The 15,565-nt window shown below is 36.0% G+C and overlaps 1 protein-coding gene across 1 annotated transcript in view; it reads right to left on the bottom strand.

Moving 5' to 3' along the window:
- Nucleotides 1–15,565, bottom strand: part of SOS2 (SOS Ras/Rho guanine nucleotide exchange factor 2) — a 103,848-nt gene that overhangs the window by 34,175 nt on the left and 54,108 nt on the right. The window contains exons 9-11 of the mRNA XM_082617948.1: nucleotides 2,619–2,746; nucleotides 1,452–2,107; nucleotides 1,274–1,355 (exon numbers count right to left, since the gene is read on the bottom strand). Coding sequence (XP_082474074.1) covers nucleotides 1,274–1,355; nucleotides 1,452–2,107; nucleotides 2,619–2,746 — 866 coding nt within the window. The remainder of the gene's footprint in view (nucleotides 1–1,273; nucleotides 1,356–1,451; nucleotides 2,108–2,618; nucleotides 2,747–15,565) is intronic.

The raw sequence follows: 15,565 nt of genomic DNA on the forward strand, positions 1-15,565 counted from the left end.
ACTTCTCTTGAAGTATTACATACTACAAAAAACTGCCCTTTGTCTATAGTACTAAGTACTTATATTCTTACTTTTATCAAAAAAAGTTTAATAACTAGCATTGACCAACATACGAAAGGTCAGTGGAAAAGATCCAAGAAAAGAATCTATAAAGAGTATGACCTCTTTAAAGAACATAACAGAGATACCTTATCTAATAATCTGTCCTTAATATTTAATTTATTAAAATGAAAGCAAATTTCCTAAAATAAATGAATATAAATCCAAAGAGAAGTTCCACACTGAATTTTAAATATTATTTAAAAAACATAACTAAGTGGATAAGGTAAGAAAATCAAAGTTAAAAAAAAAAAACCTTCCCCAACCATAGGAAATACAGCTAAAATGTAAGTCTAACATGTGCTTTCCTTATTTTGGACATGGAAAGGCAGCTAAGTAAATCTTCATAGCACATTATACTAACTCAGTCTGCTATACTTAGTTTCATGGAACAACATAATGATAGAGGTCCAGATAAAATTCTGGTAGTTAAGTTTGAAAATGTAAAACAAAAATTATTTTGAAGTCCAGATACTAAAATTTAACCTATAAAGCATTTAAAGTACTACTAACATACTCAGTAAAAAAAGAAAAAGTCAATCCAAAGCTTAATTTTAAAAAATTAATCATAATAAAGGAAATTTTAATTTTTTTAGGTCTAATAATGATACTGTATTATGCTTTTAATAAGGATACTTATCTTTTAGAAATACAAAATGGGAATATTTACAGATGAAATATGTTGCCAAGGATTTACTTCAAAATAATCCTGGAATTAGGGTGTTCAAGTCAGTATGGAAACAGATGAGACATAATTTGATAATTATTGAAGTTGGATGATTGATAAATGGGGTTTATTATATTCTATTTACTCTTGTTTATGTTTTAAAAATTTCCACAATAAAACGTTTGTTTCAGAAGTAAAAAGTCTCTCTCAAGGAAGTATTGTTTTATTGAATAGAAAAGATTTCATTAAAATTCATAGTTTTTTTATCCTGTAAAAATGGGTCTTTCTGATTACCACTATAAATATTGCTAAGATCTGAAAAGATCTGTTATAAACAGGGATTTCAGTAAGTATGCTGCTTGAAGAGAATAGTAATACTGCAAATTTAATGTCAAATAAATTATGTTCAAAAACTACCTGAGTACATACTAGATACCTAGCACTTTGCAAGGTACAAAACAGTTAACTTAAAAAAAAATTTAAATATAAGTGAAATACTTTTCTTACCGTTCAATCAGTAAGCTTAGCAATTCCTGTGGTTTACAAAATGAACGATACGTAGTAAGAAAAGTGCGAACAAAATTGGGATCTGAAAAGGTAGAGCATAAAACAGGTTGCATATTCAATTTATTCAGTTTAATTAATTCAAAGTACCATATTTTGGAGGGGTTCCTTCCTTACATACCTGCATACATGTGATATGTTAACCTTTCAATTAATTTCACCACAGTTCCTCCTTTAATAATGGGGATTCCACTTCTACTTTGCAAGTTGTCTTCAAAAACAATGTTTTCCTCAGAGTCTTTTACCACAAAACGATACACTTCAGGACTCGGTAACCTAAGTGGTTGTTCATTTTCTTCCTTCAGTAATACTGAATCTAGCATTCGATCTAGAGTACTACGATAATGAAGAGAAATAAGTGCTGCCATCCAATTATTTTTCTCTTCAGCAGACTTAGCAGCAAATATTATGCTGTTTTCATCTTTGGATACTAATTCAAAAGCATGTTTGCACTCACAAGTATCTTCTTTATCACATATTTGTATTTTCCTCATGACAAATTTTTCTTTTAACCTGTATTCTGCACTACTGTATCCTGGAAGGCGTGACTGGCTATGATTGGGTTTGCAGCTAATCATTAAGCCATCAAAGAGAAAAATATGCCGTTCGTGTTTAGCACCAATTCTTGTCAATGGGCCTTCCATAATAAATTCATTACAACACTGTCCAATATCTTTGCCTTCCCATCCATCTATGTTTTTCTGAATTTCATTCATTTTTTTAATAGCCAGGTGCTTGCTTCTTAATTGACGATTATAAAAAGGGCAAACAGGATCCCTAAAAAAACAGCAACAACAACAAAAAACCCAGATAAATTTAGCTTATTCAATGGTTAAGCAACCTTAATTGCCTTAGGTATGAACTACCTCAAATCAAGTGACAAAAATATTAAATAACTAAACACTAGATTTTGCACACAGCATTTACTCTCTTCTAACTTTGCCACTAAATAATACATGCCTCAATTTCATTATTGTGAAAGAGAAATAGTAGAGGCTCTATATATCATTCTTAATGCTATAAGAATTAAAATGAAAGTAACACTAAATTTCTTACATAAATGATACAAAAATTATTTAATATATCTTTTAAAAATTTTATTAAATATATCTTAACAATATGACAATGCCAATTTTAAAAGACTAAAGGACAAAAGAAAAATGTAAAACAAAACTATAACTTTCAAGAATGCAACTATCACTGTAAGTAACACTTCTTTAGAAAACCAGACATCAGACGTAAGAGAAGTATTCCATAAGCATTCATATTTTCAACAGTTTGGAATTACCCAGGTCGGCGTCTAGGTGAATACTGCTTGTAAATTCGGTCCATACTACCTTGGAGATTCATGAGAGCAGTAATAGCTTGGTTCAAACATTCTCTGTCTTCATGCTCTTCACTACATGCTTTCAATTGCTAAGAAAAACCAAAAAGAAAAATTAAACCTGCATTGGTCAATTCTTTCCCTTTCTCATAATTAGAGGAAGCAGCAACAAAATATTACGAACTCTCAAAAGAATTTTAAATACACTTAATAAAAACAACTATAATTTTAAATAATTATGTATACCTCCTGATCCTTCAAACCAGCCCTCTTTCTACATATATAAATACAACACAGATATTACTACCATTGCACTCAGAAAAAAAAAAAAAAGCAACTGTGATAACTATTTGGACATTTTGCAGATATATCAAAATAGTTTAAAATATGCAAAGCATGAAAGTTACAAGTTACTTTTATTTATGAGTAACTATGATCTGAGAAAAGATAAACACGGATTACTTCACATTCTCTAATGACTAAATTCTTAAGTTTTAGAGATTTCTAAAAGCTTGCATATCTTTGTTATACAACACAATCAAGTATGCTAACTTTAGCAGTTCAATCTATCATAAACTTTCCTACAAACAGCATCACATAAAGATTCAACTGATATTTTTTACATCGTAAAATTCAACTATTCTAGTAAATATCAAGAAACCATGAAAGTTAATATCCTATCTTACTAATCTTAGAAATAAGATTTATAATTACAAATTGCGTTATTAATCCTAACAACTCTGGCTTTATTTAACCAAAAACTTCTCCCATAGCTCAGTCTCAAAATGGAAGAAAATTCATCTTATAATAAATAATTCAGATTGGATGATGCGCCAGTGTTTTTTTTGTTTTGTTTTGTTTTTTAGCGGTACGCGGGCCTCTCACTGTTGTGGCCTCTCCCGTTGCGGAGCACAGGCTCCAGACGCGCAGGCTCAGCGACCATGGCTCACGGGCCTAGCCGCTCCGCGGCATGTGGGATCTTCCCGGACCGGGGCACGAACCCGTGTCCCCTACCTCGGCAGGCGGACTCTCAACAATTGCGCCTCTCTTCCCTGTGCCAGGGAAGCCCCAGCGCCAGTGTTTTAATTTGTTTGACAGAAGAATTCAAAATGGAGCATTATACAGAGATTATGTAGATATAAATTTATGTAAGAATACATGAGAATATGGAAAAATTATGTGAGAATATGGAAAAATTACAATTGCTTCAGAAAATTTTTAAAAATTTAAGTGTATTTCATGATCTTAAACTACCTCACTAGAAATTTTATGACAAATTTTCCTTATATTCCAAGAACAATCTGAAAACCATTCAGCAATGGTTCCCTTTCCTCAGCAAGGAACTGAATGGATACTGTTTAAGTACCACGTCCATTAACTTTCATTTATATGTCTAGAAATTATTCTCTAAAAAAAAAATTATTCTCTATATAGAGCACAGAGCCATCTGATATTTTTTAAGATACATATAGAAGTCTTGCTATCAAAGATTTGCAATATAAATAATTTAAGTGACTATCATCAGAAATAAAACCTTCATCCTCTAGATTTAAGAAACAGAAAATTTAAAAGATAAGGAAAAAGACACAAAAAAACATAGGAAGTTTGAAAAATGATCTGCACTCGATCATCCTGACTTCTAAAGGTGAAAATTACTACCAAATCACTTATTTTGCTCTTTCAAAGATTTCTTACAAAAAGATTCTTTTCAGCTCCACTCTAAAATACTTCCCTAGTAAATACTGACACTGATGATATAAAATGCTTAATTATAGTTTTATTCTTATTGCTTTTGTTGATCCAAATTTCTAAATTATCACTAATAATGAGATTCTACCAAAATGAGAACTGCTTTTCAATTTAGGTGTATGAGGATACTAAATTTCTACTGTCTACTTGGTCTTAAGGCTGCTCAAACTCTTCCACATAAATGGCCTTGTCATTTCTAAATATCCATGAAGAATTACAGGCTGTCAAAGAGAAAAAAACTTCAGGATGATTTCTTGGTGATACAAGTATACAAAACAATGGCTTTCTTTGGCATAAATGTAGTCCAATAATTTGCTAAATGTTTCTTGAATTTTTGGCAGTGAGATTCAACAAACATCAGATTAATGAATATCCAAGCTAATTCTCTATAGATGTTTGAGAGAATGTATTCTTACAGTGACAAATTACCACACTGAACTGCCTTGCAAGTTAAGTCATGCTCTTTCACACTGCTATGGCTTTCTACCTATCTGCCTCTGCTCCTCCTTATCTACCTGGTGAATTCAGCCTCTATGATACAGTTCAAGTGCCTCCTCCCTATGAAGCTCTTTCCTTTTTTCTCCCCCCTTAAGTTTTCTCTTTTGAAATAATATCAAATTTGTAGAAAAGCTATAAAAGTAATACAACTGCTGTATACTCGAGTCACCAGTTTTTGGTTTTTTTTTTTTTTTTTTTTTTTTTTTGCGGTACACGGGCCTCTCACTGTTGTGGCCTCCCCCGTTGCGGAGCACAGGCTCCGGATGCGCAGGCCCAGCGGCCATGGCTCACGGGCCCAGCCGCTCCGCGGCATATGGGATCCTCCCAGACCGGGGCACGAACCCGTATCCCCTGCATCGGCAGGCGGACTCTCAACCACTGCGCCACCAGGGAGGCCCCAGTTTTTGGTTTTTTAATAAAGTTATTTTATTTATTTATTTTTGGCTGCGTTGGGTCTTCTTTGCTGCACATGGGCTTTCTCTAGTTGCGGCCAGCGGGGGCTACTCTTCCTTGCAGTGTGCGGGCTTTTCATTGTGGTGGCTTCTCTTGTTGAGGAGCACAGGCTCTAGGCACGCAGGCTTCAGTAGTTGCACCTCGTGGGCTCAGTAGTTGTGGCTCGCGGGCTCTAGAGCGCAGGCTCAGTAGTTGTGGCGCATGGGCTTAGTTGCTCCACGGCATGTGGGATCTTCCAGGACCAGGGCTCAAACTCATGTCCCCTGCATTGGCAGGCAGATTCTTAACCACTGCACCACCAGAGAAGCCCTGGGTCACCAGTTTTTAAACACTTTGCCACATAGGCTTCATCATTCTGTGTGTTGAGTGTATGTGCATTTTCCCCCCGAACTATCTGAGAGTAGTTTGTGATACAGTCCTCTCAGTTCCTTGCTGAGCAAGGTGAACCATTGCTAAATGGTTCTGAGATTGTTTTTGAAATATCAGGAAAATTCAAATATATCACAAACTACTCTCAAATAGTGTTATTCCCCTTTACTCCTTTGATATTTCAGCAATGTGTCTTAGAACAGAAATTCTTTTACAGTATAGTGATCAACTTCAGGAAATTTAACATTAGTAATGTTCTGTAATCTAATTTACAGTGCATATCCAATTTAGTTAATGTCCCAATCCTGTCCTTTAGTGCAATTTCCCCCAATACAGGATCCAGTCAGTGTGTACTTAGCTATCATGTTTCTACTGTCTCTTTTAATCTGTAGTAGTTCCTCAGCATTTGCCTTTTATGGCTCCCCCAATTAAATAACACCAACACACCAGAATAGTAGGATAAACCTCTGCATACCCAACACTCATATAAATTTTTTTCTAACTTTCCTAGACAGAGGTTAGTTACTCCTGACTCAGTAATCCCACAGAACTACTTCTATTAGGCACTTATTATATTGTAATTATTTGTCTGATGTTCATCTTCTTTACTAAACCATGAACTCCTTAAAGCTTGGGGATATATTTTATTCATTTTTAGTACAGTACCCACACATGGTAGGTACCCAATAGGGTAATCAGAAAGAGTGACTGTTGTATAAGTACTTATAATTTTGTTAAGTGTTCAGACAAATAACGACAATGAACATTTATTAAGCTCTTATTCTGTGCATGCTCTTTTATGCATTAGCTTATATAGTGTCTGTTACAACTCTGTAAGATAGGTACTATTATTATACACATGTCACAGATGAAGAAACTGAGACACACAAGATGAGTCGCAGTCTATATTCAAACCCAGGAACTTTGACTCCAGGGTCCAGGCTTTTTGCCATACTACTACACCGCCTCTCTCCAATGACACAAAACACAATTATGCAAAATACTGAACTATGACAAAATCTGGTGAACGCGAGTTAAAGGGGATCCCCTCTATCTTAAAAACAAACTGGGTAATTACACAGTTTAAGAAATAAAATGAAGGAAGTGTGCTTTGGAAAAGAGGTCAAAGAGAATAAATGTCCTTACAATATATGCTTAAACTAAGTAATAAAGTGGAAGTAATCTTTCATTAATGTGTAGTACCTTATGAATTTGACTGAAGAATATATTCCGTGCTTACCTGATAATCATTATTCTCCTTAGTTGTGTATATGTGTACCCTGCACTTCACGTAAGTTTTTTCTTAACTCTTATGAGACTTCACTGAAATACTTACCATGCTTCTCTTGAATTTCTATAAAATGCTGTATCTGTTATAGACATGTGTGCCTAAAACAAGGGAAACTGTAATAAATTATGAATTTGTCTCGAATTCATTATGCTGGGAATTCAGTTTAGATGTGAAATAATATATGTGATCAATTCTCTTTTGATAGTAATAAACTTCTCTCTAGATTTTCATAAAAATAGAATTTTAGTAATTTGGTGGGAAATTCAGCTCATTAAAACCTATCACTTTTCTTTATGTGATCTTTTAAAATGTGTATTATCTTCCTTTAGATGTCCTTGAGTGATGTTTCAGTACTGAAAGAGTAAATATTATGCAGTAAAATATTCCTCATCATTTTTTTCAAGAGTCAGAACATTTCTTTCAATAGACATTATCTCAAGTTCTTGATGTTATAAATACATTTACACACATACACACACACAGGAATGCAAAGAAACTGACAGAGTAATTGTTACATAATGTTAACAATTAGCAAATTTAGATGAAGGGAATTCACTATACCATTTTTGTAACTTTTTTTCTATGTTTTTCAAAGTAACAGGTTAAAAAAAAGTATTACTAAAGAAGCAATTTCAATTGTCTCACTGAAATATTGGCTTACTTTTCCCAATGAACCTCACTGAAGTCATTAATAATAGGTCTCCTGTTAAGCTTTAAACTAAATTAAGATGGATTAAGTTCTCTTGAGAGGAGAATTTTTATTCTTTCCATTACTAAATTGCCAGAGAATGACCAGAGTTAGAGAGTAAAAGAATGTTACTTAGCTTTGAATAAATCAATTCCTAAGTGAGAGTCAGTATGTTCTTAGTAACAGAAGGATAAACACAAATTTTTTTCTTAGAATATAAGAAGTATATTATAAAGATACGTATAAATCAGGAAATGAATTTGTTATTTCTTTTTCCTCTTACATAAGGATTGAAATATATATTAAGGAAAAAATCTAAAACTTATCTGAGAAAAATAAAGAAAATGAAAGTAGAGGGGCTTTCATTGGAAAGGGGCTCAAATTGGAAAAGGCCAAAAAAAGAAACATATTACCCATAAAATGAACTTTAAAGTATTGCTATAAATAATAATAATCTAGCACTTCCCTGGTGGTGCAGTGGTTAAGAATCCGCTGGGTTTGCGCCCTGGTCCAGGAAGATCCCACATGCTGTGGAGTAACTAAGCCCATGAACCACAACTACTGAAGCCTGCGCGCTTAGAGCTGGTGCTCCACAACAAGAGAAGCAACCGCAATGAGAAGGCCACGCACCGCAACGAAGAGTAGCCCCCACTCGCCGCATCTAAGGAAAGCCCGCGCACAGCAACGAAGACCCAACACAGCCAAAAATAAATAAATAAACAAGCAAATAAATAAGGATTTAAAAAAATAATAATAATCCGACAACATACTATAAAATAATTTCAGGAAAACTATATATGATATCCTCTAATTTCTCATTATGTAGTTGTTTTTCTATCTTGCTTATCATAAACTCTGATTCTGGGAAATAAAACTCAAATAATATTTAAATACTATGTCCACAAATAAATCTCCCTTGGTATATGACTGGGGCAGATATTTCAAATTAAAACTGGCTTAAAACTGCTCCAGGACTGCGTTTTCTATTCCCAAAAGAATATGATAGCCTTAAGTCACACTGGTCGAGCCTTCTTTTATAGGTTCTCATCCCAAGTAAGTTCAACATGAAATGAAATTTCCTTTGGATGAGTACTTGAGCCCAAACAGTATCACAAAAAGGCAATCAACAGAATGAGAGAGTATTTACAAATGACAGATCTGATAAGGTACTAATATTCAGAATATATAAAGAACTCCTATAATACAACCACAAAAATACAAACAACCCAAATTAAAAATGGGCAAAGGACTTGAATAGACATTACTCCAAAGAAGATATACGAATGGCCAACAAGCAAATGAAAAGATGCTCACCTTCACTAATAGGGAAATGCAAGTCAAAACCACAGTGAGCTACCACCTCACATCCATTAGGATGGCTACTGTCAAAAATCAAAAATACTGAAAATAACAAGTGCTGGCAAGGATATGGAGAAATTGGAATGCGTGTGTGCTGTTGGTGGGAATATAAAATGGTATAAAGCTGCTATGAAATATTGTACAGTGCTTCCTCAAAAAATTAAAAATAGGGGCTTCCCTGGTGGCACAGTGGTTGAGAGTCCGCCTGCCGATGCAGGGGACACGGGTTCATGCCCCAGTCCGGGAAGATCCCACATGTCGTGGAGTGGCTAGGCCCGTGGGCCATGGCCGCTCTGAGCCTACGCGTCCGGAGCCTGTGCTCCGCAACGGGAGAGGCCACAACAGTGAAAGGCCCGTGTACTGTGCAAAAAAAATTAAAAATAGAATTACCCTGTGCTCCAGCAATTCCACTTCTGGGTATATATCCAAAAGAATTGAAAGCAGAGTCTCGAGGACATATTTGTTCACCGATATCTGTAGCAGTATTATTTACATAAGCCAAAAAGTAGAAGCAGCCCAAGTGTCCAACACTGGCTGTATAGCAATATACTTAACTCTACTGAACCGTACACTTAAAATTGTTAAGATGGTAAATTTCACATTATGCTTTACCACAATTAAAAACAAAATGTTATTAAAAGGAACAGTATCACAGTCAGAACAGATATAAAAGTAAAAAGTAGTTTCTAATCTGACCACGTGATAATCCTCTTTGCTTCTGTCTAGAATTAGTCCTCATTTTGTGTTTTTCAAAATGCATGTCATAATCTATTGAATTATGACATGAATGAATCTTTTTTTTTAAAAAGAAACAGAATAGAACAGAATATAGTACATGAATATATTGCATGAAATGCTAAGTAGTGTTTCAAAACACTTTTTGTTTCTCGTGTGTGTGTACGCGCATGTATACAGCGTCATCGTGATGCTAAATGTATTTCTTCTGTCTTTTTTTTTTGGCATATATCATTACCATTGCATCCTTTATTCACCAACGCTCCCAATATAGCACTCAAGACACTCCTCTGCAATTTTAAATTCTGGGAACTATTCAGTTATTCACTTACATTTTTCAAAGGCTTTTCTACTTGGGAAAACAGTAAGTTAAGTCATATTGAGATATATTTTAACATATAACCAAAGTGCCTGACATACTATATTCTAAAAACTTTGTGTTTAAACATTATAAGTGTAATATAACTGTTTATGCAGATATAATAATTTAATATACATACATAAATTAACATATATAAATATATGTACATACATGGAAATTGATATAACTCATAAAACATGACTAATTAGCAACCTTAATATTGCCCATGTCAGAAAACTGTAATTAAGGAAAGATAAGTGAAATTTCCAGTGTAGCTCTCCTAATAAAATATGGAGCATAAGTTTAAACACAGCCCTTTAAGGTGGGTAACATCTGAGGATGTTTGCAGGTATTCTTTCCACTCATCACCCTCACTCTCCTCACCCCAAGCCTCAAAAATTGAGAAAGAAATGCCAATATTTTCAGTGCCTTTAACCATGTATATATCTCTATTTTTTTCACTCTAGGCAATGAAAAATGTTAAGAACGTGTCTTCACTTATACTACTTTGAACTGATTGGAAGTAAAATGTGACAGACAGTGTGAGAAATGCAGTAAATGTACAATTCACATGAATATATTTCTGACTATAGATCATTCCCACTGTATAACATACAGACTGATTCCCACAGGACAACAATGCTATAAAAAAGTGGGTCACTCTCTAGAATACCTCTAGAATAAGGTCCTTCTGATCCCACTAATTGAGTCATATACTTACCAAGAATCAGTAGTACATGTTTCCAAACATGTATGACACTTGTGCTTATGCTGTTATTATGTAATTTAATTATTATATAAGTTAAAGAAATATGAGTATAAAAATATTTATATGAAAACTCAAATTAAATAATTTTAAAGCAAGTCTTTTTAAAAGCTATAGGGAGATGGGTTCAAGATGGCGGAGTAGAAGGACATGCTCTCACTCCCTCTTTCGAGAACACCGGAATCACAACTGACTGCTGAACGATCATCAACAGGAAGACACTGGAACTCACCAAAAAAGATACCCCACATCCAAAGACAAAGGAGAAGCCACACTGAGATGGTAGGAGGGTCGCTATCACAATAAAATCACATCCCGTAACTGCTGGGTGGGCGACTCACAAACTGGAGAACACTTATACCACAGAAGTCCACCCACTGGAGTGAAGGTTCTGAGCCACACATCAAGCTTCCCAACCTGGGGGCCTGGAAACGGGAGGAGGAATTCCTAGAGAATCAGACTTTGAAGGCTAGCGGAATTTGATTGCAGGACTTCGGCAGGACTGGGGTAAAGAGAGACTCCACTCTTGAAGGGCACACACAAAGTAGTGTGTGCATCGGGACCCAGGGGAAGGAGCAGTGACCACACTGGAGACTGAATCAGACCTACCTGCTAGTGTTGTAGGGTCTCCTGCAGAGGCGGCGGGCAACTGTGGCTCACCAAGGGACAAGGACACTGCCAGCAGAAGTTCTGGGAAGTGCTCCTTAGCGTGAGCCTTCCCAGAGTCTGGCATTAGCCCCACCAAAGAGCCCAGGTAGGCTCCAGTGTTGGGTCGCCTCAGGCCAAACAACCAACAGGGAGGGAACCCAGCCCCACCCATCAGCAGTCAAGTGGATTAAAGCTTTACTGAGCTCTGCCCACCAGAGCAACAGCCAGCTCTACCATCCACCAGTCCCTCCCATCAGGAAACTTGCACAAGCCTCTTACATAGCCTCATCCACCAGAGGGCAGACAGCAGAAGCAAGAAGAACTACAATCCTGCAGCCTGTGGAACTAAAACCACACTCACAGAAAGACAGACAAAATGAAAAGGCGGGGGGCTATGTACCAGATGAAGGAACAAGATAAAACCCCAGAGAAACAACTAAATGAAATCCAGAAAAAGAATTCAGAATAATGATAGTGAAGATGATCCAGGACCTCAGAAAAAGAATGGAGGCAAAGATCAAGAAGATGCAAGAAATGTTTAACAAAGACCTAGAAGAATTAACGAACAAACAAACAGAGATGAACAGTACAATAACTGAAATGAAAAATGCACTAGAAGAAATCAATAGCAGGATAACTGAGGCAGAAGAACAGGTAAGTGACCTGGAAGACGAAATGGTGGAATTCACTACTGCAGAACTGAATAAAGAAAAAGAATGAAAAGAAATGAAAACAGCCTAAGGGACCTCTGGGACAACATTAAACACAACAACATTCGCATTATAGGGGTCCCAGAAGGAGGAGAGAAAGAGAAAGGACCCGAGAAGATGTTTGAAGAGATTATAGTCAAAAACTTCCCTAACATGGGAAAGGAAATAGCCACCCAAGTCCAGGAAGTGCAGAGTCCCACACAGGATAAACCCAAGGAGAAACACGCCAAGACACATAGTAATCAAACTGGCAAAAACTGAAGACAAAGAAAAGTTATTGAAAGCAGCAAGGGAAAAACGACAAATAACACACAGGGGAACTACCATAAGGTTAACAGCTGATTTCTCAGCAGAAACTCTACAAGCCAGAAGGCAGTGGCATGATATACTTAAAGCGATGAAAGGGAAGAACCTACAACCAAGATTACCCTACCCAGCAAGGATCTCATTCAGATTCGATGGAGAAATCAAAAGCTTTACAGACAAGCAAAAGCTAAGGAATTCAGAACCAGCAAGCAAGTTTTACAACAAATGCTAAAGGAACTTCACAAGGAAGGAAACAGAAGAGAAGGAAAAGACCTACAATAACAAACCCAGAACAATTAAGAAAATGGTAATAGGAACATACATATTGATAATTACCTTAAATGTAAATGGATTAAATGCTCTAACCAAAATACACAGACTGGCTGAATGGATACATAAACAAGACCCGTACATATGCTGTCTACAAGAGACCCACTTCAGACCTAGGCACACATACAGACTGAAAGTGAGGGGATGGAAAAAGATATTCCATGCAAATGGAAATCAAAAGAAAGCTAGAGTAGCAATACTCATATCAGATAAAATAGACTTTAGGGCTTTCCTGGTGGTGCAGTGGTTGAGAGTCTGCCTGCCGATGCAGGGGACACGGGTTTGTGCCCCAGTCCGGGAAGATCCCACATGCCACAGAGCGGCTGGGCCCGTGAGCCATGGCCGCTGAGCCCGCACTTCCGGAGCCTGTGCTCCGCAACAGGAGAGGCCACAACAGTGAGAGGCCCACGTACCACAAAAAAAAAATTTTTTAAATAGACTTTAAAATAAAGAATGTTACAAGAGACTAGGAAGGACACTACGTAATGATCAAGGGATCAATCCAAGAAGAAGATGTAACAATTATAAATATATATGCACCCAACATAGAAGCACCTCAATACATAAGGCAACTGCTAACAGCTCTAAAAGAGGAAATCGACAGTAATGCAATAATAGTGGGGGACTTTAACACCTCACTTACACCAATGGACAGATCATCCAAACAGAAAATTAATAAGGAAACACAAGTTTTAAATGACACAATAGACCAGATAGATTTAATTGATATTTATAGGACATTCCATCCAAAAACAGCAGATTACACTTTCTTCTCAAGTGCACAGAGAACATTCTCCAGGATAGATCACATCTTGGGTCACAAATCAAGCCTCAGTAAATTTAAGAAAATTGAAATCATATCAAGCATCTTTTCTGACCACAGCGCTATGAGATTAGAAATCAATTACAGGGAAAAAAATGTAAAAAATACAAACAAGCAAAAGGTCAACTAATCTATGACAAAGGAGGCAAGGATATACAATGGAGAAAAGACAGTTTCTTCAATAAGTGGTGCTGGGAAAACTGGACAGCTACATGTAAAAGAATGAAATTAGAACACTCCCTAACACCATATACAAAAATAAACTCAAAATGGATTAGAGACCTAAATGTAAGACTGGGCACTACAAAACTCTTAGAGGAAAACATAGGAAGAACATTCTTTGACATAAATCACAGCAAGATCTTTTTTGATCCACCTCCTAGAGTAATGGAAATAAAAACAAAAATAAACAAATGGGACCTAATGAAACTTAAAAGCTTTTGCACGGCAAAGGAAACCATAAACAAGATGAAAAGACAACCCTCAGAATGGGAGAAAATATTTGCAAATGAATCATCAGACAAAGGATTAATCTCCAAAATACATAAACAGCTCATGCAGCTGAATATTAAAAAAACAAACAACCCAATTCAAAAATGTGCAGAAGACCTAAATAGACATTTCTCCATAGAAGACATACAGATGGCCAAGAAGCACGTGAAAAGCTGCTCAACATCACTATTAGAGAAATGCAAATCAAAACTACAATGAGGTATCACCTCACACCAGTTAGAATGGGCATCATCAGAAAATCTACAAACAACAAATACTGGAGAGGGTGTGGAGGAAAGGGAACCCTCTTGCACTGTTGGTGGGAATGTAAATTGATACAGCCACTATGGAGAACAGTATGGCAGTTCCTTAAAGAACTAAGAATAGAATTACCGTATGACCCAGCAATCCCACTACTGGGCATATATCCAGAGAAAACCATAATTCAAAAAGACACACGCACCCCAATGTTCATTGCAGCGCTATTTACAATAGCCAGGTCATGGAAGCAACCTAAATGCCCATCGACAGACGAATGGATAAAGAAGATGGAATATTACTAAGCCATGAAAAGGAACGAAATTGGGTCATTTGTAGTGACATGGATGCATCCAGAGACTGTCATACAGAGTGAAGTAAGTCAGAAAGAGAAAAACAAATATCGTATATTAACACATATACGTGGAACCTAGAAAAATGGTACAGATGAACCGGTTTGCAGGGCAGAAATTGAGACACAGACGTAGAGAACAAATGTATGGACACCAAGGGGGAAAGTGGTGGCGGGTGAGGTGAGGGTGGGATGAATTGGGCGATTGGAATTGACATGTATACACTGATGTGCATAAAATGGATGACTAGTAAGAAAATAAAGAAAGAAAGAAAAAGGTATAGGGAAGATAATCATAAAAGATTTGGAAAAATTATAAATACTTAAAAGATATCTACACTCAGATTGCTTTATAAGCATCTTCAAGTTTATGTACCATCTAAAAGAAATGGAACATAGAAATCATAGAAGATACTTTTTGTACTTAAGCAAGATTCATACTCAAAGAAAAAGTTTTACCCCAAGTCAACAGATTAGCCTATAAATACATATAAATGTTCATTTGTAAGGGTTTTGTGTGTATGTATTTATTGAAATAAAATGTGCATATTTATTTTTTATGATTCTTTGCCTTATTTTTAATTAACTGACCAACTGCTAGTCCCAGTCACAATGGCTAAGAGTACTTGGAGTCCAGTAATTAACTGGTAGTAAAAGTAGCTGTGGCCTCAGGATGAGTCAGGGCATCATAGTCAATGTCTGATTTTAGATTCAGATCTCAGA

Source organism: Mesoplodon mirus (genome assembly GCF_964341445.2).
Source record: "Mesoplodon mirus genome assembly, chromosome: 4".
NCBI classification, from domain to species: domain Eukaryota; kingdom Metazoa; phylum Chordata; class Mammalia; order Artiodactyla; family Ziphiidae; genus Mesoplodon; species Mesoplodon mirus.